Consider the following 26,013-nt stretch of genomic DNA (forward strand, 5'->3'; position numbering starts at 1 on the left):
AAAACCTCAAGTAGTTGCAAATGAAGACTCACAGCACCAGATACCAGCCCTGGTTCTGACTGAGCTGAAAGTCCAAAGATGAACACTTCTGAAACCAAAAATATCATTTGCCTCTTATGAGGGCAATTTTCAAAGGGTTTTGGGTAAAGGTGTTTTCCAGTTTGTGCATTTTTTCTTTTAATTTGTTAGAGGTATTCTTCAGTTGGAATCTTCTGTGTATATACTTATTGTTCATCTGCATATATCAAAATGTATATAATCAAAATATTGATAAAAAAAATAATTGTTGCTTTCAGTCTGTCATGGTGTATGGAAAGGCTCATTTTAATTATTATATGAAATGCACAAATTATTATAAATGCACAAATTATTATATGAAATGCACAAATAATGAAACAGCAAATTATACAAAATTGTAGAGAACGGTTGTTTAGGTGCGCTGTTCATTGACGCTTCCTTTTTAGTTATTTGTTAACATTAATGGCTTGATTTTATAGACTCTTGCTTTAACTGTCATTCTTATATGCAATAGTGCCTGGTTTTATGCCTGTAAATGGCTGTTTTTAAAACTGACCAGGGCTCAATCCATGAAAAAGAGCACGCATAATCTGGTTTCATGGATAATTTTCCATGCACTGAGGTGAGGCTCTCTGGGAGGGGGGCAGAGTTAGGGGAAAGTTGTGACTTACATGAATACTTTTAGATTTTAAAAAGTACATGCATGTAAACCTCCCAGCCTAAGTTACACCCTCCTTGGAGCAGATGTACAGTGTGCAAGGTAATTTGTGTGCACACACAATCAATTATCTGAGAATTTTCAAAGCAAACATGCGTAAAATATAGCTGTGAAATATTTGGTAAATACGCACAGACTTTATCACTGTGCGGACTGTTATTAAATGATCCCTCACCATCACCACTCCATGTGCATCTTTTGATACCCGTATACTGAAACTATTTCACATGTTATGTTGGTGAAACCATTCTGAGATTTTTCTTTCATTCCTCTTTTTCTGTTGTAATTTCCTGGAGAGCTGATAGCATGGCACTGGCCATCAGACTCCTGGCATTTTAAGATTAGGAAATTTCTTTGTCAGAGGACATGGTAAAAGTTGTCAGCGCAGCTGGGTGTAAAAAATGTTTGGAGAGATTCCTGGGGGAAAAAGTGTCCATAAAACATTATTAAGGTGGGCTTGGAGAAACCAGTTCTTATCCAGCATAGTACTGGATCTATCAACGTTTTGGGATCCTGGCCATTGTGGGAAATGGGATTTTGGGCTTGATGGAACTTTGGTCTGACCCTGTGTGGCAAATCTATGTTCTTATGTTCCTTACTGGGTTGGAGGGGTTTTCTGCAATAATATTTCCTAATATCATTAGTTTCTATTACAGTAGGTAGTTTCCAAAGTTGGCTCCCTTGGACCCCCAACAGGTCTGGAATTGTTTGGGGTAATCAAGGTATACATATTAGATCAAATGTATACATGTCATGTTATGAATCTTAATTGTGCATATCGTGAAAACCAGACTCTTTTTGGGGTTCTTGTGGACCAGAGTTGTAAACCATTGTATGACATAGCTTTGATATAGATATCGTTTTTGAGTGCAACATGGACGTTCATTAACCAGTATTTTCAATCAAAGAGCATATGTCTTACCTATTCATATATGAACCTGTGAGACAAAACAGGGAAAAAAACATGTGCTAATTTCTTTTAATGTTATCAAATTTGTGACTAGATCTTGAGACATTTCCTACAGAAGAGCGGTATGAAGTCAAAGTAAAGGAAGGAATTGGAGCTGTGCTTCTCTGTGAGCCTCCTGCCCACTTTCCAGGTACTAAAATCATTTTGGGATTGTTGAACATCTATGAAATAAAACAGACCAGGTCTTCAGTGTCAATTGAAAAAAATAATTGTTGAGAACATACAGGGGAAATAAGAGACTACAAATATAGATCATCTGAGCTATGGTAAAATTATTATAGATCCTTCTACAGAATTCTCAGATGCATCCAAAGTTTGGGATCAGCACTCTTGCATGTGTAGTAGTTTGGTAGCTCTGTGGTTAATAAAAGAAAAGCATTTAGATTTAAACAAAAATCTCAAGCTGCACATGATTGAATTTGTCATTTCTAGGTTTATTCAGATATATTTATATAGTAGCCTGACTGTGTTGAGACTGTGGGGTTCTGACATCTTTATCAAAAACTTACTCATCTGAGTCAGTTTCCTTCATCACTGCTTTGCTTTGGGTATGATATATAGTGGCATAAACAAAACAACAAGACACTTGCAAGGCTTGTGAAGTATAATTCTGTAATGACACAGCTATTAAATCTTTGATCCTTCATCATATCGATTTTAAAGTGGTAGTTCCAAAACCCATAATCAGTTGTAAAAAGATGTTGTAGACTGAAAGTGTATAAAATAAACTAAACATGAACCTGCTATTTAGCAGGCGGATTATGATCTGAAAAATAAACCTACAAGAATTTGTTGTTTAGCTATAACATAATGAATTCTATTTTATCTCAACTTACAGTGTACCGAAATTAAGTTCCTTATGGCATATATGCATAATTATTAAAGAAATATTAATTTGCATCATTGATTAAACTATTTCAACTGTCATTTAATTCTAATTTTATGGGTATTAAAATATTTTAGTAGCCGATACTATATTAAGTTATAAGCAATGTTTTATGCTTGGATATTTCCATCACATTTTGTAATTATTTTTTAAATGCTTATCTGCTCTGATTAAAGTTTGTTTCCAGCATGAAATAGATTTTCTAGTTAATAAAAAATAGTAAAAGGCAGTAATTATTTATTAAACAGTGTGTATATAAAGCTCTAATGCTTCTGTACAATGACTCAAATACACTGAGATCCATATTCAAAGATGCTTGTCTGGATAACTTTTGAGTTACCAAGACAAACCCCGAGATTTCAATATCCATCCCCTGTAACCAGATACATTTTTTCCAGGTAAGTCATTACCTAGATAACATTTATCCAGATAAACCAGGGGCATTCTAGGGCAGAGTTAATTTAGCTGGATAATGTGGACAAGTGTAATGTGATTCATATAGGGAAAATAACTCATGCTGGAGTTAAATGAGGTTTGGTTCCATCTTAGCAGTTACCCCCAGGAAAGAGATCTAGGCATCATAGTGGATAACACATTGAAATCATCGGCTCAGTGTGCTGTGGCAGTCAAAAAAGCAAACAGAATGTTAGAATTATTAGGAAGGGACTGGCACATAAAACAGTGAATGTTATAGTGCCTCTATATCGCTCCATGGTGAGACCACACCTTGAATACTGTGTGCAATTCAGGTCACCTCATCTGAAAAAAGATATAGTTGCACTGGAGAAAGTGCAGAGAAGGGTGACCAAAATGATAAGATGCATGGAACGGCTCCCCTGTGAGAAAGGCTAAAGAGGTTAGGACTGTTCAGCTTGGAGAAGAGATGGCTGAGGGGGGGATATGTTAGAAATCTACAAATTAATGAAAGATTAATGTAAATTGGTTATTTACTCTCTCTCTCTCTCTCTCTCTCTCAGATAATAGAAGGATTAGAGGGTATCCCATGAAGTTAGGAGTTGGAGAACATTCTTTTTCACTCAATGCATAGTTAAGCTCTGGAATTCATTGCCACAGGATGTGGTTATGGCAGTTAGTATAGTTGGGTTTAAGAAAAGTATGGATAAGTTCCTAGAGAAGTCCAAAAACTGCTATTAATCAATAAGGAATAGTATCTTGGGATCTATTTAATCAGGCCGAAGCAATACAGTGCGCTCAGCCGAGCACACTGGTTACCCAGTGGTTTGATGTGCGTTTTGAATGCGCATCCACAATATCTTATGCTATAAGGGGATTAGTGAGTCCAAAACATGAGTCCAACCCCCTGGAAAACTAATAGTGCTGATCACATGTAAATTTATTTATTTATTTATTTATTTATTTATTTAACAACTTTTAATATACCGACGTTCGTATGGCACATCACGCCGGTTTACAAGTAACTCAAAATAAGGAGGAATTACAATGAACAGGGGGAAGGGGATGGGTAAGGGAGACAGGAGAAGAGAGGGAAAAAATAGGTAGCATGAAATAGAGGATAAAAAATAGAGGATAAAATAAGAAATAGAGGATAAAAAATAGAGGATAAAAAATGTTGATGAGACTATTAGCTATTCTTCCCTGATGCAAAAAAAAAAAAATGTGCGCCCAACGCACACATTTTTACCCTCAGAAATTAATGCCTTCCCGGAGCAGGCGTTAATTTTTGACCAGCCCAAAAAGTGTAGAGAAAAACAGAAAATGCTGCTTTTCTGTACTTTCTCCGACTTAATATCACGGCGATATTAAGTCGGAGGAACAAAAAGGAGAACGTTTAAAAAAAACCAATTAAAAAACTAAAGTGTGCCTGCAGTCACGTTAGGAAAAGGGACGCTCAATTACTGAGCGACCCTTTTTCTAACCTGTGGCTGTGCATCTCCAGTGGGGGTGCTGTAGCAAGATGGTACATTCTTGTGCCTTACACTGCTTGGTCCTGAACACCAGGCAAAATTCTTTAGCAGAGATCCCAATGGGGCGCTAGACATGTGTTCAAATGGATAGATAGATGAATAGGCCATCAACAATAAGCACTCTGGCACTGACAAACATTCCTAAAAAATGCTTTGGGGCTTTCATTTAATCCATTAATTTAGCCCTTTCGGACAAAAATTCCACAATGGGTTTTATACCATATTTTATTTGCATAATTTCTTCTGTAGACATTATTCCTTCTAGAGGTTGCAGGAAATTAAATCCCTAGGTGAAATATGTGCATTTTTTAAATTGTGCAAGTCAATGGACACTTTTCCTTGGCCTCCTTTTGCCTGATCATTAAATCTGTCTTTAAAATATGCCAAGCCTGCCTTTCAAATCTCTTTTCTTCCAAGAAATTGGGATCACCTTCACATATTTAATTTAGTATGTTTAAGATATGTTATATATGTTTAAATGCAGTTTTCCAAAAGCCTGAGTACAACTTTTGAAAACAAGGCTATGAGAGGCAGATGCACCTAAGGAATTATTTGTCTAATTTACATCTATGAGGAAATGCTTATCACACCAGATTGAGTGTTTGGAGATTCATCCAAATGTCCTACACAGAGCAGGTTTCCATGGAAACCATTGTGTCAACAGTTCATTTTTTATTTCCTCTCATTATAATTTGCCTATTTATCCAATTCAGCATGTTTAGAAATTGTTAGCTTTCGATGAAGTATCTTTGTTCTTTTTGTGATGTGATTATTATTTTTTGGCTTATAAATAGTAGCAGTCTGAGTGGTTTATCATAGCGGTTGCAAGACTTTCTGGCCTCTGCATCTAAATATGTATATCCAGGAGGAAAGCAAGGAACGGGGAGATATCATAGAGACATTTAAATACCTCCAAGAAATAAATGCACAGGAGGTGAGCTTCTTTTAACAGGAATGAGGAGTCATGGGCCTAGGGTAAAAAGGGGGTAGTTTGAGGAATAATCTAAGTAAATATTTCTTTATAGAAAAAGTGGTGGATGCATGGAAGAGCCTCCCAATAGAGGCAATGGAGACAAGGACAATATCAGATTCAAGGAAATACGAGACAAGCACTAAAGATCTCTGAGGAAGGGGAAGGGATCATAAAGCTTAGCAGGAGATATGTATGGACAGAATTGATGGGCTGTATGGTCTTTATTTCCTGTCATGTTCTATGGTTCTATAAGTTTGTTATTGCTCTCTAGAGGTGTGCATCCGTTTTCCACGTATTTGTAATCCGCAACTTATTTTGTCCTATCTGTTAAATACATGGGGAGGCGAAACGCATCGCGACTCCCCACGTATTAAACAGATTTCTGTTTTATTCGGCCTCCTAAATAAAAATTTAAACCCCCCCACCCTCCTGACCCCCCCCCCCCCAAGACTTACCAAAACTCCCTGGTGGTCCAGCGGCAAGTCCAAAAGCCATCCCTGCATTCTCACACCCACGTTTGCCGGTTTCATCATGACGCCGATAGCCTGTGTCACAGGGGCTATCGATGCCATTGGTCAGTCCCTGTCACATGGTCACCGGCGCCATCTTGTGCTCCTACCATGTGACAGGGGCTGACCAATGGCACCGGTAGCCCCTGTGACATAGTATGGGCAAAGGCTATCGGCGCCATTTTGAGTCCTGGCATCGGACGGCAGGTCGCTCCGGAACCCCCGCTGGACCCACAGGGACTTTTGGCCAGCTTGGGGGGGCCTCCTGACTCCCACAAGACTTGCCAAAAGTCCAGCGGGGGTCCAGGAGCAACCTCGTGCACGCCGGCCAGCCGATGCCAATACTCAAAATGGCGCCGATCGCCTTTGCCCTCACTATGTCACACATAGCGATCGGCGCCATTTTGAGTATTGGCATCGGACGGCTGGCGTGCACGAGGTCACTCCCGGACCCCCGCTGGACTTTTGGCAAGTCTTGTGGGGGTCAGGAGGCCCCCCCAAGCTGGCCAAAAGTCCCTGTGGGTCCAACGGGGGTCCCGGAGCGACCTGCCGTTCGATGCCAGGACTCAAAATGGTGCCGATAGCCTTTGCCCATACTATGTCACAGGGGCTACCGGTGCCATTGGTCAGCTCCTGTCACATGGTAGGAGCACAAGATGGCGCCGGTGACCATGTGACAGGGGCTGACCAATGGCACCGGTAGCCCCTGTGACAAAGGCTATCGGCGCCATGATGAAAAACCAGCACCGAGGGTGTGAGTGAGTTCCCGGACCCCCCGCTGGACCACCAGGGAGTTTTGGTAAGTCTTGGGGGGGTCAGGAGGGTGGGGGGTTGTAGTTAATTTTAATTTTAGCTGGGACAGGAATTTAACTCGCCGTAGTAACGTATTGACAGATCGACAACTTATGGAATTCTCCATACTTCCGCATGAAACGGAATTGACCCACCACGAATACATATCACGAATGCAACGAAAACGTTTTGGCTGCACATCCCTATTGCTCTCACTCATGGATTTCTCCCTGAAAATGTGAACAATAAAGCATAACTATGGGTTAATATTCAATAACCCAGCCAGCGGTAATGTTATCCAGGAGAAGTCATCCATATATTGTTAGCCAAATCCCACTGTTACTCCTTGTGACCTTGGGCTAGTCACTTTACCCTCTGTTGCCTCAGGTACAAATTTAGGGCCAGATTCATTAAGGCTTTTCTCCCATTTAGTGTCCATGGGAAAAACCCTTAGTGAATCAGGTACTTAGGGATAGATTTTAAAAACATATGCATGTGCATCCATGTGTGCGCTCGCACATGGACGCACAGTTTTATGACACGCGTGTGCTGGCGCACGCGTGTTATAAAATCCAGGGTGGCACGCAAGGGGGGATGGACTAGTGCAATATTCGCGCAGCGATGCATCACGGCCTTCCCCAGTTCCATACCCCCTACCCTAATCTCCCTTCCCCTTTCCCTCTCCTACCCGCCCCCTATCCCTGTCCTAGCTACCCCTATTTTTTTATTTTACCTTTTGCTCCTCCAAAGGAGCAGTAGCAAGTTGCGCGCCGGCACCCTGCTGCCATGTGATCCCCTGGTACAGCGGCAAATGGATGCTATACCGGCCTCCTCCAGCCCCACCCTGCCCCCCGGACCACCCCTTTGCCGAGGCCCGGCTCTTGTGCACGTAACAGGGGTTCTAAAATGCATGCAGCACATTCAAGGCCCAGCCACGCACATAACCCCCAGATTTTACGCATGGTTTTTTTTTTTTATTTGGCCATTAGATTGTAAGCCGTCTGGGGATAGGGAAATACCTACAATACCTGAATATGATTTGCTTTGGAGTGCCAAAAAGAGGAAAATAAATAAATGGGATAGGATAGCCAAATACTCATCAAGACAAGTTTCCCACTGAATATTTTTGGCTCAAGGTACCCAGATAAAGATATTCAGGAACTTTGCCACTGGTCTGATTACGGAATATTGGTTTAAAAAAAACAACAAAACATTAGCAGCCTCTGAACCCCACCATTTTGACCTCCCAAACCCCCATCCCCCACTCCCACTTAGGATCCCAAGAAGGTGCTGCATTGCAGAGTGGAAGGAATACAGTCTGCTACTTTCTCCTACTCTCTTAGGGGGTTATTTTCCAAGCCGCGTTATGGGATTTTCGCATGCAAAAAACACCTTAATGCATGCGAAAAGCCCCATAACACATGGTGCAATGCTAATTTAGAAAATGGGAGGAGTTTGGGGTGGGATTTCTGGCCAAGTGGGCTTGCTTTGGAATGCCATATTGCACAGTTTTATCATAGGAAATAACTATACCTTTTTCATTTGCATTAAAGTGTGCAATATGGTTTTATTGCACTTTGCAATGTTTTCACAAATAGTGTTTTCTGTATTTTAAATTGGAGAGAGAAAGAGAGAGCCTAACTATAAGGCCCTCATAGTAGTTAGGTATTTATACTTCTATATGAGGCCCACTTATTAATGTGAGGTGAGGTTAGGTATAGGTAGTAGGGTAGGGGTTAGGGGCTACTTTGACATGCAGAGTGAGACGTATGAACAGAACAGTACACTCTTGTGAAGATTTGATGACTTTTGGAGTGAGGAAACTCCCACAAAGATGAGATATGTACAATGTTCTCTCACCCTAGCTTGATGTTACCCAGGTAGAGAGTCCATCAAGCTAGACTGAGAGAACATTGTACAAATTGGAACCAGTGGGGCAAAAATCATTGGAGCTCATTTCTATCCCTATCATTCTTGGAACTCCCCCCCCCCCCTTGATGTGATAAGTAGCACAGCTGGGGGACTGATGTGCTGATAAATAGTGCCCAGTGTTTGATTGTGTGAATTTACTAAACTGAAAAATTCAATTTATTTTAGGATTTTTTTTGAATGAGTGCATTTTCAGTTTGTTTCATTTTGAACAAACCAAAAATGAACTTATTTCTCTTGTTTTATCCATTTAGGTAATAGGAATACATATTTTAGCATATTTTTTTTTGCCCTTCATTGCACCTTTTATAGATATAATAGGCCCTTGTTGGCATGGAGTAATCAAAATTGCCTGCAGTATTTACGATGTGCAGTATTGCCTTCGGTATTTACGATCCCTATTTTATATTTGTATAATGGCATAATGATGATTTTGTGTTCTAACATCATGACTGTTATTAATCCATATATTGTATAGAGAACATTAAAACATAAAAAGTAGCTTGTAAATAGATAGATTCTGATGGTCGATTAGTTTGATGCATTCTTGTTGCTAATGTTGTTACTTAAAAAGACAATGCCCTGATGAAAAAATTAATCAGCTTATTGCTGTTTTCATTCCTTATGTTTTTAAACCAAAACTCTTTTGTTCCTCCTAGATGAGCTAAATTACCGCTGGCTTCTAAATGAGTTTCCAGTGTTCATTAATTTGGATAAACGGCGATTTGTTAGCCAGAGAAATGGCAATCTGTACATTGCTAAAGTGGAGCAATCAGACAGAGGCAATTATTCATGTTTTGTATCCAATCCTTCAATTCCAAAAAGTGTATTCAGCAAATTCATCCCACTCATTCCTCAATCAGAAGGTAAATTTTCATTTTTCTTGAGTACCGTCTGTATTAATCATGCTTATCATTTGCAACTTTGTTTCATAGCTTTTGAATTCTTATGATCCGTGGCTAAGGCAAAGGTGATGAGACTTCATTCTCATCACTGCCTTTCTTGGATAACATATCTTTATGGATTAATGCAATGTTAAAATGCTAATTTATACTTTAGTGCCTGGAATGTTCTTTTTTTTTTTTTACTTTTTAACTGAAGCACTTAGCAGCGCTATCGCCTGTGGAAGACTCTTCAACAAGAATAAACTCCATCCCATCTGTGTTCTAGAAATGTACGCAAGAGCATATAAAGGGTCAGATGTACTAAACATTTTTTCCATAGATACAACAGATATAGGTGCGGGGCAAAGGGAATCATTGGGTCAATCAGTACCATTTACAGCGCCAGCAGGGAGGGAGTACTTGGGAGTTGCTCCTGCCTGGTAAACCTGAGGTTCCCCTTAAACAAGTACAGATGGATGCAGGGGAGGAAGGGGGTTAGGGGCTCTGTGAGTGGGGGGTTGGTGGAGCTACCACGATATTCTCTGTAGGGGGCTAGCTAAATTATACGAGAGGGAGGAGGGATCTGCTTGTTGTTTTTTTTTTTGGGGGGGGGGTTTAGGGGGGAGACGGGTGGATTTTGTACTGACTGGGCTCAGAATGCATATTTCTGTAATTGGAAAAGAGTGGGTGTTAGCACTGCTGGTAATCTCTCTGTATGTTCCAGGCTGAGGGAACGAACATAGCTGTGCTCACTAAACTGCAGTGCTCACCAAATTTTAGTATATATACTGCAGTAACTAAGCTACACTAAAGCCATTTTTGATGGTTTAGTAAATAGCCCTCATAATACTTACAGATTAACAGGTCGTAACAGAATAATCATGTTTTTTTGAAAATACATTTTGTAACTTCTTAGCACTTAATGATATCCATTGTCTTTGCTACTTTATTCTAGCAGAAGATTATATTGTCACAAATGTCTTTTATGCTGACTTTTTGTCTTAAATTATTTACTTTATAAATGCTTGCATACTTGTTGACTTAAAGTATTCAGTAAAAGGAGGAAAACAAAGTTTTCTACTTCTAAGTCAGAGTTCTAGTACCAAAAATACATTTGAAATTGATTTAGTGGTTCATTTATGAGCGCCGAGTTGGTGTATTCAACTGTCTACAAATCATGGACTTTTCCACAAACTTATTTTTTCTTTAAAATGACATAGTTGCAGCAAACTTCACTACAAATCATGGAAATTTGTTTGAATTGGTAGCAGAATCTTAAATGGGCTTTCCTTCAACTGTGCCATTTTTTATTTACATAAAACAAAACAAAACAAAAACAAAACAGATCTAACCTTGTGGACTGTAAGGAAAACATTTTCACAAAGGTGAACCAAACTGATACATTATTTTAAGCAGATTTTCCCCATGACCCTCTAGTGGCCAAAGATTGAATTAGCAAGGAGTTTAATAATCTTACCACTATAGATGATGCTTCTGAATAGAGATGGCGGACTCATGCATGGTAGTCTCTGGGATTTTGCATTTCCATTTCCCCTACTGTTCTTGTTCTATTTATAAAGCAAAATGTATTGCTTATAACAGGTGGAAGACTAACACTGGAAACTAAATTCACTGATTTCCTTAACTGTCATTTTGTAGATGAATTGTTTTATGGCAGAGAAAAAAAAAGAATCCGGAAATAGTTATTTTTGGGAGATATGGTACTGGGTCATTACATTTGTACTGCATTTCTAGACTTTTCTTGGCAATGATAGAAATTTACATAAAGCTACGACGTACTATTGCTAGTCACATTTTGTTCCCAAAAGAAGTGCATGCACTGAATTGTACACATGGTGACATAGACAGAAATATGGGTGACTTGGCACAAGTTTGAAAAATATGAGCAATAGCACAGTCAACAAGACTTCAATCTTAGAAGTAAGTTAATTAGCCAGTTTCTGAAAAATGTGTTTTACCCTCATTTCTGCAACTCTTCTATTCTCTGTCTCCTGGATTATCATCTTCCTCTGCAAACTCTCTTTCCACATTGATATTTGTGTTCCTTAATGAAATCTTTGAAAGTCCATACAGATCTAGCATTTCCAGACCTCTTACCAGTCTAAATCCTTGTTTTAAGCATGAGGGGAATGAATACAGGATTTTATTTTTATGGTATTTGAATTTTGAATGTTTTTGAAAGCTGCACAGATGGTCAATAAGGTATGATTGGAATCATGATGCATTTCCCTCTGTAGGATAGCCGAATGCCTTTCTTAGGCTGGAGGCATCTATCACACTGACTCCAGCCTTTCTTCATGCAACATTCACTTTTTTTATACTTTGTTCTCAACATATAACAGGTGGACTGCTTATGTCCAGCACTATACTTACAATCTTGCCCCTAGATTCATCAAAAAGTGTTACTAACACATTGATAATGCCCACAATAATAAAAAGAGGAGAGACAGAGAGAGACAGAAGAGAAGGGCCACCTAATAGGTGAAGGTGAGGTGTTGCTGGTGGTTTAGGATTTAGGGGCCAGTTTTGCATGTAGAGTGAGACATGCTACCCTGTTATAGAGTCTATCAAGCCTAGGGTGAGAGAACTAGTTATGTCCTCCTGGAGATGTAGGGGCCTCTTGATCCTAGCTGGGCTCGCACTCTTATTCCCCTCCCAGCAGGGTCCCGCCCACAGAGATCTCTCTGTCTATAGGATTTAAGGTGGACCAGGCTGGATCCTGCACAGATTAAGGAATAGTAAGGCCACTCCTTCACATTCACATAAAAAAGGAAAGGGAAAAAGGCTTTTTAAAAAAGGCATGGTATGGAGTCTGCAAAGGTGTCATGTTATTAGCACCAATGTCCTTAAATATATTAAATCTTATGAATCAAAGAAACAAAAAGATGTTAGGAGAATTATTGTACCATGCTCAAACTTTTAAGTAGAAAGTAGAATGTTGTGCTTAAGAGCATAATACCTTTATAATCATTTTCTTTGAATTGGCAAAAATCCTATATAAACTGCTTTTGAACTCTCAGATAAAGAGGATATAAATTGTTCTACTAATTCAAAATTACTGATATGCTTATATTTATGCTTTTTCTTTAAATATTTAGCAATTAAAAGATACCCAGCTGACATCAAAGTTAAATTCAAAGAAACATATGCATTAACAGGACAGAATTTGACACTTGAGTGTTTTGCCCTTGGAAAGTAAGTACAAGTTTGCTTCTTCATTAACTCATATGAGTTATTCTTGGCAATGTGATATATATATATACAAACGTCCTAAAAAATAAGTATTGTGACACAGGAATGTTTCAGCATATTTCTGCAGTTTTAACATTAATAGTATCATCATTTTGTGGTACCGTTATCCAAAGTAACAACAATTTATTGCAAATTCTGGCACTGTGTTTTAAAGTCCAGTTCCAGTGATCAAATGGAAAAAAGTTGATGAGCCCATGCCAGCCACATCTGAAATAAGCATGTCTGGGGCGGTTCTCAAGATCTTCAACATTCAGCCTGAAGATGAAGGGACTTATGAATGTGAAGCAGAGAATATTAAAGGCAAAGATAAGCATCAGGCAAAAGTGTATGTTCAAGGTAGATATTATTTCACCTGCTAAAGTTTGTTATGTTGGAAAAAAATGTTTTGCTCATTTCCTGTTATTATTCTTCAGTTGCATTGTTGTCTTGCAAATTATAGGAACATGAACCAATGCATTACCAATAGATTTTCTTCTTTCTAATGAGTGGTGCTATAGCTTGATGTTTCCTCTTTTTGGCGGAGCTTTTTTCTCCCTTGAGTTTTGTTTTTCTTTTTGTTCATGCGTTAGTTGTGAATCACCCTGGAGTCCTAGGATATAAATAAAATGCTTGCGTGAAAGAGATTCTTAGCAGCCTCAAGTGCATAGTTTTAAAACTCAGTTTTAAATGTAATGTTATAATGTGTTTCTCTGACTTTCAGATCTGCTGCTATAAGCTTTATTGTTTGCTCCTGCCGATCTATATATAGATAACATGATCAGGAGTAGAAGACTGTAAAATAGTAAATTGTGATAACCTCCTGTTATATTCTTTTACAATGGCCTGGGGTCTGTGCCCTTTCATCTTTGGTTCGGGCCCCCTCCCATAGCAGCAGGGTCATGTCCCATCTGAGTCAGCCCCTTAAAGGTACAGCAGTTAGAGGATCTGGAGGCCTTGGAATCGCTGCGAGTCCTGCACCTTTAAAGTGCTACTTCTACTACTACTTGTCACTTCTACAACATTTCTCGGTGTACCCAGTGCTAAACAAAAACATATAAGAGAGAGGGGCAATTTTGAACAGGAAACAACACTGCCCTTGGGCTAGACATGTAAATGTTTGGAGCCTATTTACATAGTTGATCTTCAGCAGCATGAGAGATTAACCCTTGTATATAAAGTAGCTGCCTTAATCGCAGAGGGCATTTGAGAAGAAGTAGAGGCAGGGCACAGAGAGAGTAAAGAGACAGGATATACAGAGTGTTGAAAGAATTTAAAAGGTTTCCTTAGCCACTGCCATGAAGATCATTATTTATTTATATCACACGTTTCCAATAAAGAAATTCAAAGCATGTTACCACAGGCTTAGGTTTTACAATAATATATCAGTGATTTGTTCCTTTATGGGTCTAGGATAGTTTACAGGTTACAGTGTTGTGGTCCGGTCCGCGAGGCTCGTGCACCGGCCCTTACCTCGAGGGTCTTTTCCAGCTGGGAACGAAGCGGAGTCGGAACCTGGGCGTCCCCGCGGGGGAGACGCCATTGCTGGCCTGCCTCTAGGCGCGCGCGCGCGGCTGCCCCGCACTTTTCTAGGCAGTTTCCCGCCCTAGGGTGGCTCCGCCCCTGGTCTGACATCAGACGCCACGGCCTACTTAGGGTCACCGCGGACACCTGTTCAGCGCCTTGCAACAGGATTCCCTCGGTCCCCCGTTGCCTCGAGCCCCGGAGTCCGCCAGCGACCTGGCTACTCCGTTCCTGCCTGCCTGCCTGCCGTACTGGTACTCACCTTGCTCTCTGGTACTGGTTCCTGTCTGCCTACAGCCCAAGCCGGGTTCCTGCCTGCCTACAGCTCAAGCCGGGTTCCTGCCTGTCTACAGCCCAAGTCGGGTTCCTGCCTGTCTACAGCCCAAGCCGGGCTCCTGCCCGCCTCGTCCAAGCCTGGTACTCGCCTGCTTCCACTCCATTGGCTGTCATACCTATCCTAGGTCCAGCTCCGAGCCTTGCCTAAGACCCAGCGGCTGGACTCCCAAGGGCTCCTCCTGGGGGAGTACCAGCTTCCAGGGTGAAACCATCTCCACCTGTCCGCCAGAGGTCTGCCTCCCGGCCTGTTCAGTCGAGACCAGTGAAGTCCTTCCCAAGTCTCCTGTAGTCTGGCCCAAGGGTCCTCTAGTCCATTGTTCACAACAGATTGCAAGGCCATGGATTTGGCAGAATCCTCAGGAGTCCGTAACCTTTCAGGAATGGCTCAACAGTTACATCATCAGATGTACGAGCAACAGCAAGACATTGACCTCCTGATAGATTCCATAGGACAGCTAGCGGGCTGCCTGAACAGCGGTGCCGAGCACCCTCCGTTAACTACGGACTCAGTACCCGATGGATGGGTTTCCCAACAACTGCAATTGCAACAGCAACAACTAGATACCCTCGCTGGTTCCATTGAGCAGCTCGCTGCCAGATTAGAGGCTATGAGTACCCAATCCTTGCCTGCGGTAGCCTCTTTATCCCAGGTGTTAGCTCCGTCTACGATGCATCTTCCCGCACCCTCACATTATGCCGGAGATGTCAGAACCTGTCGCGGGTTCCTCAACCAGTGTCTCAGCAGGTTCGCTTTATTGCCACAGCAATTTCCCACGGACTCCGTTAAAGTTGCCTATATCCTGTCCCTGCTTGATGGGAGAGCTCTAATATGGTCCTCTTCTCTTTGGGAGAACAACAACCCCTCTTTGAACGACCTCCAGCGGTTCATTGTGTCATTCAAGCAGGCTTTTGACGAACCGGTCCGCCGGGCCACTGCCACTTCGCCCTCTGGCCGAATACATCCTGGAGTTTCGGACTCTGGCCCAAGAAGTAGGGTGGCAGGATGGGAGTGTCAGGGCAATCTTCATGGATGGACTCTCCGAACACATAAAGGATGAGATCGCGGCCCGGGAACTTCCAGAAGACCTCAACGCCTTGATGGAGTTGACTGCTCGAATCGACTATCGCCTACAGCAGAAGGCGCGCGAATCACGAGCGAGGAGACCTAGTCCTGCACCTGGCCCGCTACGATCACAGCTTTCATCGAGGGTCTTCCACCTAGACGCCTCCACGCCTGAGCCTATGCAATTGGGACATACCTCCCTCTCCCCTGAGGAAAGACTACGCCGAAGGTCGTTAGGCCTGTACCTATACTGTGGGCAGAGAGGCCATTTTCTGGTACATTGTCGGGAGCGAACGAAAAACTCTAAAAGCCTAGGAGGTTGGGAGGAGTTCCTCCTGGGTAGCGCTTCCGCTCCTCACTGCACCCTGCTCATCACGCTGGAGTACCCCGGAAGATCCTTGGAGACCCTCGCCTTCCTGGACTTGGGGGTGGAGGGCAATTTCATTCAGCAACAACTGGTTACCTGACTAGGCATTCCGACGTAGAGCTGAGGAGTCCCACTGCAGATCATGTCCATCCAGGGTACGCTACTACCTGGGCGAATCGTGACGTCCACGGCCCCTGTCACTGTCCACACCAGGGCGTTCCATACAGAGGAGATTGTCTTCCTGATCTTGGAGATGGCCATCCACCCCGTGGTGCTCGGACTACCGTGGCTCCAGAAACACTCACCGGTGATCCAGTGGGACACTATGCAGATCACAAAATGGAGTCCTTTCTGCATTTCTCACTGCATGAAGGTGCCAAAGTCCCCCGCTTGCTCACTTCTGCACTCTGCTCTCGACCTTCCGGCGCCTTATGAAGAATTTGCCGATGTCTTCTCCAAGTCCAAGGCAGAGATCCTTCCACAGCATCGCCCATACGATTGCACCATAGACCTCCTACTGGGTACGACGCCCCCTCGAGGTCGTGTGTACCCTTTGTCCCTGCCTGAAACAAAGGCTATGTCGGAGTACATAGCAGAGAATCTCACTAAAGGCTTTATCCGGCCGTCGAAGTCCCCCGCCAGGGCGGGGTTCTTCTTTGTCAGAAAAAAGGATGGCACCCTGAGGCCGTGTATTGATTACCGCGGCCTCAACGCCATCACTAAGCGGGATCGCTACCCACTCCCGCTGATTCCTGACTTACTCGATAGGCTCCAAGGAGCCAAAGTGTTTACTAAGTTGGACCTACGCAGGGCCTATAACCTCATACGGATTCGCCCCGGCGATGAATGGAAGACCGCATTTAACACCAGGGATGGGCATTACGAATACCTCGTAATGCCCTTCGGTCTTTGTAATGCCCCTGCAGTCTTCCAGAATTTAATGAATGATGTGTTACATGACCTGCTGCACAGCTGTGTTGTAGTCTACCTCGATGACGTCTTGATCTTTTCAAGAGACCTGCCCACGCACCGACAACATGTCCGCCAAGTTCTGAAGATTCTGCGGCAGCATCATCTCTACGCAAAATTGGAGAAATGCTCTTTCGAGCAGTCATCCCTGCCCTTTCTGGAGTACATTGTGTCAGCTGATGGATTTCTAATGGATCCCGATAAAGTCTCAGCAATTCTAAACTGGCCACGCCCGAAGGGCCTGAAGGCATTACAGCGCTTTTTAGGGTTCGCGAACTTCCACCGACATTTCATTCCCAACTATTCATGCATTGTGGCCCCACTAACTATCCTTACCCGCAGAGGGGCCAATACTGCGGACTGGCCTGCCTCTGCCTGCCAAGCCTTCGAGGAGCTTAAACAGGTGTTCCTTCAAGACACTTGCCTTCGCCACCCTGATCCGAACCGGCCATTTATCGTGGAAGTGGACGCCTCCAATATCGCAGCCGGGGCTGTTTTGAGTCAACATACAGCTACGGGACAACTCCTTCCCTGTTCGTACTTCTCTCGGACGTTCACTCCGGCAGAATGTAATTACAGCATAAGTGACAAAGAACTGCTGGCGGTGAAACTAGCCCTAGAAGAATGGAGGCAGTGATTAGAGGGAGCCAACCATCCTATCACTATTTATAATGACCACAAGAATCTCGCCTATCTCAGTCAGGCTCAGTGCCTAAATCCCAGGCAGGCCCATTGGTCCCTGTTTTTTGACCGATTTAATTTCACATTACGATACCGCCCCGGCTGTCTCGAGCCGCTGAGGTCGAAGAGATATCTGAGAAGCCCCGGTACATCTTGAATCCACAGAAGGTGTGCCTTGCCTCTTCCGCACTGGCCCCCGAGGAGAGAACCTGGGAACCAGCCCGCAACATCTTGGACAAGGATCTGATTAAAATCTTTCACCCGGACCACCCAGGTAAACCTGGGCCTGCTAAGAGGGGACATAAAGGAGGGGGTACTGTTGTGGTCTGGTCCGTGAGGCTCGCGTACCGGCCCTTACCTCGAGGGTCTTTTCCAGCTGGGAATGAAGTGGAGTCGGAACCTGGGCATCCCCGCGGGGGAGACGCCATTGCTGGCCTGCCTCTAGGCGCGTGTGCGGCTGCCCTGTGCTTTTCTAGGCAGTTTCCCGCCCGAGGGTGGCTCCGCCCCTGGTCTGACGTCAGACGCCGCAGCCTACTTAGGGTCACCGTGGACACCTGTTCAGCGCCTTGCAACAGGGTTCCCTCGGTCCCCCGTTGCCTCGAGCCCCAGAGTCCACCAGCACCCTGGCTACTCCATTCCTGCCTGCCGTACTGGTACTCGCCTTGCTCTCTGGTACGGGTTCCTGCCTGCCTACAGCCCAAGCTGGGTTCCTGCCTGTCTACAGCCCAAGCCGGGTTCCTGCCTGCCTACAGCTCAAGCTGGGTTCCTGCCTGTCTACAGCCCAAGCCGGGTTCCTGCCAGTCTACAGCCCAAGCCTGGTTCCTGCCCGCCTCGTCCAAGCCTGGTACTCGCCTGCTTCCACTCCATTGGCTGTCATACCTATCCTAGGTCCAGCTCCGAGCCTCGCCTAAGTCCCAGCGGCTGGACCCCCAAGGGCTCCTCCCGGGGGAGTACCAGCTTCCAGGGTGAAACCATCTTCACATGTCTGCCAGAGGTCTGCCTCCCGGCCTGTTCAGTCGAGACCAGTGAAGTCCTTCCGAAGTCTCCTGTAGGCCGGCCCAAGGGTACACTAGTCCATTGTTCACAACATACAGATATATAAATAATTACAACTGCAATAATAAGTACAAATACAACACAGCATAAGTTTGATTATAGTCAAATTTGGCCTTGCATAAATTTGGGGTGCATCAGTAAAAGGAAATTCACTAGGAAGAAGATAGAAATGTCAAGTATATCAAGGGGAATTATGTGGTGGTGACGATGGGTTGGGCAATGGTTGGTAGGCATACAGTAGAGAAGTTCACAGAAATTACTGGAAGCTGAGTGTTGGTTTCAAGATCTGGTTGGGGGCTCAGAGATCCAGCTGTGGGCCAAAAGCTGCTTTAAATAGCCAGGTTTTCAAGTGTTCTTCTGAAGGTGAGGTGCTCTGGGACAAGCCTGACCTCGAGCGGCAGAGATTTCCAGAGGATGGGGCAGATTCTCAGAAACTTCTTTTCTTGGTTCTTGTAAGTCTTTTTTCCTTGGAGGCTGGAAGCACTGAGTGGGCTTGGGGCAGTGAGCGCAGTGGCCGGGAAGGTTTGAACAGTTGATTGATTAGGGAGGGTGGTGTCAGGCACTTGAGAATTTTGAAAGCCAAGACATTGCATGAAGTTAGCAAGTAGCACATTTAAGACTAATCGGAGAAAATTCTTTTTCATTCAACGCACAATTAAACTCTGGAATTTGTTGCCAGAGGATGTGGTTAGTGCAGTTAGTGGAGCTGGGTTCAAAAAAGGTTTGGATAAGTTCTTGGAGGAGAAGTCCATTAACTGCTATTAATAAAGCTGACTTAGGGAATGGCCTCTGCTATTACTGGCATCAGTAGCATGGGATCTTCTTAGTGTTTGGGTAATTGCCAGGTTCTTGTGGCCTGGTTTGGCCTCTGTTGGAAACAGGATGCTGGGCTTGATGGACCCTTAGTCTGACCCAGCATGGCAATTTCCTATGTTCTTATGATTTTGAATACGGTGCAGAATTGTGTTGGAAACCAGTTCTCTGGCTACTCCCCTGATCTTACAGAGTAAAACTGAAGCATATGGTTTCTGTGTGCTCTTGAAAAAATTCCAGTACAATGGAAAAATACTTCAGCATAAAAGTAGTAAGAGCTGAGGATGGGTGTGCATTGAGATGGGGGATATAGTGGATTGCTTCAACAATGCAAGCTGGCATTTCTCTTCTCTCATCTCATCAACCCAACTCCGGCAGATTCCAGCCTTAGATAATACTGAGCTTCACCATTATACTGAAGACTATTTAAGTTCTCAAAGAACAAAACTTGCAAGACTGGAAGATTGGGCATCCAAATGGCAGACAAGTGCAAGGTGTTGCATATAGGGAAAAATAACCCTTGCTGTAGTTACACGATGTTAGGTTCCATATTAGGAGCTACCACCCAGGAAAAAGATCTAGGCATCATAGTGGATAATACTTTAAAATCGTCAGCTCAGTGTGCTGCGGCAGTCAAAAAAAGCAAATAGAATGTTAGGAATTATTAGGAAGGGAATGGTTAATAAAACAGAAAATGTCATAATGCCTCTGTATCGCTCCATGGTGAGACCGCACCTTGAATACTGTGTACAATTCTGGTCGCCACATCTCAAAAAAGATATAGTTGCGATGGAGAAGGTACAGAGAAGGGCAACCAAAATGATAAAGGGGATGGAACAGCTCCCCTATGAGGAAAGGCTGAAGAGGTTAGGGCTGTTCAGCTTAGAGAAGAGACGGCTGAGGGGGGATATGATAGAGGTCTTTAAGCTCATGAGAGGTCTTGAACAAGTAGATGTGACTCGGTTATTTACACTTTCGAATAATAGAAGGACTAAGGGGGCATTCCATGAAGTTAGCAAGTATCACATTTAAGAGTAATCAGAGAAAATTCTTTTTCACTCAACGCACAATAAAGCTCTGGAATTTGTTGCCAGAGGAGGTGGTTAGTGCAGTTAGTGTAGCTGGGTTCAAAAAAGGTTTGGATAAGTTCTTGGAGGAGAAGTCCATTAATGGCTATTAATCAATTATACTTAGGGAATAGCCACTGCTATTAATTGCATCAGTAGCATGCGTTCTTCTTAGTGTTCTTCTTAGTGTTTGGGTAATTGCCAGGTTCTTGTGGCCTGGTTTTGGCCTCTGTTGGAAACAGGATGCTGGGCTTGATGAACCCTTGGTCTGACCCAGCATGGCAATTTCTTATGTTCTTATGTTTTATTTATGGCCCCTTTGAAATATTCACTGCCTTTACTTTAGCAGCACCTACAATGACAGTTTTAAAGAAAAGTAATTATTTTTATCACATTATTTCTGTTTTGCTTTCTTTGGCAAAGCTGGATATTTTCTGTCCTAGTCTTAGTAAACTCTTTTTTTGGTGAGTGTCCAAAGTAAATACTGAGAGAAAATCAAATGTAATAATGGCATAGTTCTTTGGCAACATTTCTTTGTCCCACAGCAGGTTTAGTTTCCTGGATTACAGGTGTTCTCTCTATCTGTGCATGGATATCTAATACCAGGGCCAGGGAAGCATCCACCCTTCAGGGTTTAGAAAAGTGAAGTTCTCAGATGGACAAGGGATCTTTGTGAGGGCAGGAAAACTCCTCCAATGCTGGTAAAAGATGGGTAAAACAGTCCACTGCATAGAGAGTGCAAATTACTCTCTCCCCAGGGGTGAAAACACCAAGAGGGGGTCCTCAATAGGTGTACAGGTGGTATTACTTATGGTTCTCCTTCCCAAAGTTTCCCTTGACTCTCTTGAATCCCAAGATAAAAGGGATTTTCTCTCAGACTCTCAATGTTTCTCTTCAGGCAGGAAGGGGCAGCAAAGTTCTTCCTCTCAGCTCTTCTAATAAAAATCCTTGCCCCAAAACTAGAGTTCAAAACACCGGAAGGTCCTTGAATCAGGTCACCTTCGTTCCTCTATAGGTTATAGAGAGGCAGGTCTTCCTTATCCTGGATCCCCCAGGAACAGGGTTCCCCATGCCCTTTCCCCAGGCAGCACACAGGGGTTTCTCAAGGCTTCCTACCACGAAAATGTTAAAAAATCTGGAAAAACAGCCCTGAGGTAAGCCCAACCATCCACCGGCAGTGCAGCCTCCAGACCTTGCCAGGCCCAAAATCCAAAACAAGAAAAATGCTCCTATACTGCCACCAAGGCCGGTGCTAGGATATTTGCTGCCTCATGCGACAAATATTGTGCTCCACCCCCGTTCATTCATTCTTTGTCCTGGGCCCACCAAAACAAAGCCCAGCTCCCTTCAGAGATACAAACTTTAAAACGGCTCCCCCCCCCCAATCCAATGGCTAGTGCAAGGGTATTAGGTGCCCCAGGCGAACCTTGTAGCCTTACACAACAACCCCCCCACCCCATTCCACATACACAGTTAAGAGTTATGCATTTATATTTTATTTGAAAAATATCACTTACATTATATTTAAATGCACTGCTGTGATGCCAACCAGAAATCCCTGCAAAAAAAAAAACCCACCTGGAATCCATATAGTATTATTTATTTTTATTTATTTAAAAAGTTTTTATATACCGTGAATTGGCCAGGTCTGGTCTTCTAGGCAGTGTTGTGTCCCGCGGCCGAGGCGCCCCACGACCGTGGTCCCCTACCTGATTCGCGGCGTTCCCTCGCCGCGGGAGCCCCGGGGGAGGGTTCCGACTCAGGCCGCCGCACCTGCGCAGCCCCGCACTGCCCATTGCAGGGGAAGCCATCCTGCTTCCCCCCAGCGATGTCTCCCCTCCGCGGGGGAAATCCAAAATGGCCACCGCCATTCTTAGGCATGAGGCCACGCCCCCTCCAAAGGCAAAGGCGATCGGCACCATTTTGAATACTGGCAGCAGATCGCCTTTGCCCTCATATGTCACAGGGGCCGACCGTTGGTACCTGTGACATAGTAAGGGCAAAGGCGATCGGTGCCATTTTGAGTACTGGCATCGGACGGACGGCGTGCAGGAGGTCGCTCCCGAACCCCCGCTGGACTTTTGGCAAGTCTTGTGGGGGTCAGGAGGCCCCCCCAAGCTGGCCAAAAGTCCCTGGGGGTCCAACGGGGATCCTGGAGCGACCTCCTGCACTCTGGCCGTCCGATGCCAATACTCAAAATGGCGCCGATAGCCTTTGCCCATACTATGTCACAGGGGCTACCGGTGCCATTGGTCAGCCCCTGTCACATGGTAGGAGCACAAGATGGCGCCGATGGCCATGTGACAGGGGCTGACCAATGGCACCGGTAGCCCCTGTGATGAAGGCTATCGGCGCCATGATGAAACCGGCACCGAGGGTGTGAGAGTGCAAGGGATGGTTCCCGGACTCCCCGCTGGACCACCAGGGAGTTTTGGTAAGTCTTGGGGGGGTCAGGAGGGTGGGGGGTTGTAATTAATTTTAATTTTAGCTGGGACACGAATAGAAATCGCCGTATTAACGCATCGGGGCGCCATACGGCCGAATGCAACATATCTGCTGCCCAACGAATCCGAATCACGAATGCAACGTATGGAGTCCCTCTGCACATCCCTAATACATACACACACATTAACCCACCTTAGGCAGGCTCCCATTTATATACACATACCCCCATTTCAGGCAGCCTCCCATTCACACACACACACACATACATATGCAGCCCAGGCACAGGCTTTCTCCCATTCATGCACCCACCCATTCCAGACAGCCTCCCATTCTCATACTCACTCATTCAAGGCAGCCTTCCATTCACACACACACACACACACACACACACACACACACTCATCACAGGCAGCCTCCCATTCACACATTCACTCATTCAAGGCAGCCTCCCATTCACACACACACACACACACTCATCACAGGCAGCCTCCCATTCACTCACACACACATTCCTCCTCCACTGCTGCTGCCATCTGTACCTTCTTTGTGGAGAGCAGCCCTTCTGCAGTTCCTCTTCCTGTGCTGGCTCTGCGGTAATTCAACACTTGCTGTGCTAACACTTCCTGTATTCTCATCTCGCGAGAATACAGGAAGTTGTAGCACCGCAAATGTTCAATACCATGGGTCAGCACCGGAGGAGGAACTGCAGAAGGGCTTCCTCCACTGAAGCCTCCTCTTCTTCCACCGCTGTTGGGATCAGGTCCACCGGTGGCAACCACGGGCTTTTCTCTGCTCCCAATGCTGCCCCATCGGGTGTGCTGCCCTCTGCATTTGTACGGTTTGTATGCCCAGTGGCACTGGGCCTGACTGCCACCTAACTCCAAAACCCAAAGCACTGCTGCCAGGCTCTCTGTAAAGAGCTGCTTATAAACTCTTAGAGGGAAGATGGCCATCCCAGCACCCTCAGAGAGAGGGGCTGCACCAAATGGTCCCTCCTTCATTCTCTAACCTACACAGCACTAGGACCAGTGAGTCATTACACCAATAAATTACTGTGCTTTCATGATTGAACACTAGGTGCATTAACTGCTGTTTATTTTGAATCTCAGTCTAGAAAATTAATTGAGTTGGTACCATGTGAACAGGTAATTGCTGGAGATATGCACATTTTTTTAAATTTTCTTTTGTTTATCATATTTTGTTTTGTTTCATTTATTTCAATTTAAAATAATGAAAAAAAATGGGGGTTTGGTGCCCCTTCCTCTGCATGTGCATAACCACAAAAAAACCCTCCAAAACAACCTTCCTTCCCCACATAGCCTCAGTCTGCCTCCAACCTCTTATCCCATCCGAAGCCTTTGAAGACTGTTCAGGGGCAGGAGCAATTCCCAGTCATTCCTGTCCCACCGTTGTAATGATAGAAAATGGTGCCGGTCATCCAAGGCAAGTACCTTATGGATAATTGCTATACAATAAAATGGCGCTAGCTGACGTGAGGCAATTGTATGACACTTATTCATCTTGGAGAAGGCAGTCAAGTTATCAACCAGACCAAGACAGAAGGTAACATAGTAACATAGTAATGACGGCAGAAAAAGACCAAAATGGTCCATCTAGTCTGCCCAGCAGTAGTAACTGCCGCTCCGTGCAGGTTACCCCCATGTTTCTCTTAACTGCCGCTCTGTGCCGGTTTAGCTTTTTTATTTATTCCCATCCTCTAGCCTTTTAGGGATCCACAGTGTTTATCCCACGCCCCTTTGAAATCCTTCACAGTTTTAGTCTTCACCACTTCCTCCGGAAGGGAGTTCCAGGCATCCACCACCCTCTCAGTGAAGAAAGATTTCCTGACATTGGTTCTGAGTCTTCCTCCCTGGAGTTTCAAATCGTGACCCCCCTAGTTCTACAAAATTATTTCCAATGGAAAAGGTTTGTTGACAACCATGGATCAGGAAAACCTTTCAAGTATCTAAAGGTCTGTATCATATCACCCCTGCTCCTCCTCTCCTCCAAGGTGGCAATCCTTGGCCAAATCAGTTGAAAAAAGTGGAGGAAATATTCTGTAGGCATCATGGAACAGAAGCAATCTTCAGCCTCTCGGACTGCACTACTGCATTACAGGTGAGCTGATTACTATGTTGCTATCCCAGAACATGGTTCGATATCCAGGGGAGCTCTCATTTATAAATAAGATGATTAGACATGGATGTATAACATGCTTAATTGTGCTTGTTGGAAGTTAGGGGTGGCTTCATTTCTCTTCAAGGGGTGGTTCAATTTCCCTGAAGAGAAATGACCTTAAAAAGGGGGTATGGCTAGTGTCAGTTGAACATGTGGCATGCATGTGCTACAACACCTATACTTACCTGATTCTTCCTGCTCTTATCAAGTGTTAACGGTATCCAGAGTACATGCACAAGCCCAGAGAAAGGCAGAAGGATGAAAGTACAGGATGAAGAGGAAGAAGTTGGACTCAGAGGAAGAGGCTGAATCTCAGGATTCTGAAATGGCACCATCAGGGCCTATATCCCCTAAGCAAAACCTGTTGCTGGTAGATAGCTTTGAGCCAGAGAAAGCAGAACAAAGACAAAGCATATCAGGCCCTTATTACTAACACCACAGACAAGTGGACAGGGTGTTCTGACACTGGTTATGGAGGGTTTGACCATCACAAATTCTCCGCTTGCTGTTCACCAATGATGTTTCTACAATAGCACATGGTAACACAGACTTCAAGGGCCTCAATTTTCTACTAGGGATATGCAGCAAAAAGAATTTATTTTTGTTTTGTTTTGGAGTGGGTGGTTTTTGGATGGTTATG

General features: G+C 44.1%; 1 protein-coding gene and 1 long non-coding RNA gene across 4 annotated transcripts in view; one reads left to right on the top strand and one right to left on the bottom strand.

The window, feature by feature from the left end:
- Nucleotides 1-26,013, top strand: part of CNTN1 (contactin 1) — a 295,655-nt gene that overhangs the window by 27,369 nt on the left and 242,273 nt on the right. For both annotated transcript variants that reach the window (XM_029616197.1, XM_029616198.1), the window contains exons 4-7: nt 1,741-1,836; nt 9,401-9,607; nt 12,745-12,841; nt 13,053-13,234. In XM_029616197.1, coding sequence (XP_029472057.1) covers nt 1,741-1,836; nt 9,401-9,607; nt 12,745-12,841; nt 13,053-13,234 — 582 coding nt within the window. The remainder of the gene's footprint in view (nt 1-1,740; nt 1,837-9,400; nt 9,608-12,744; nt 12,842-13,052; nt 13,235-26,013) is intronic.
- LOC115098984 overlaps nt 1,524-26,013 on the bottom strand; it is a 28,687-nt gene continuing 4,197 nt past the window's right edge. For both annotated transcript variants that reach the window (XR_003858657.1, XR_003858658.1), the window contains exons 3-5: nt 13,359-13,487; nt 11,103-11,193; nt 1,524-1,867 (exon numbers count right to left, since the gene is read on the bottom strand). This is a non-coding gene — a long non-coding RNA (uncharacterized LOC115098984). The remainder of the gene's footprint in view (nt 1,868-11,102; nt 11,194-13,358; nt 13,488-26,013) is intronic.

The sequence above is a fragment of the Rhinatrema bivittatum genome, chromosome 9 (assembly GCF_901001135.1).
Source record: "Rhinatrema bivittatum chromosome 9, aRhiBiv1.1, whole genome shotgun sequence".
NCBI lineage: Eukaryota > Metazoa > Chordata > Amphibia > Gymnophiona > Rhinatrematidae > Rhinatrema > Rhinatrema bivittatum.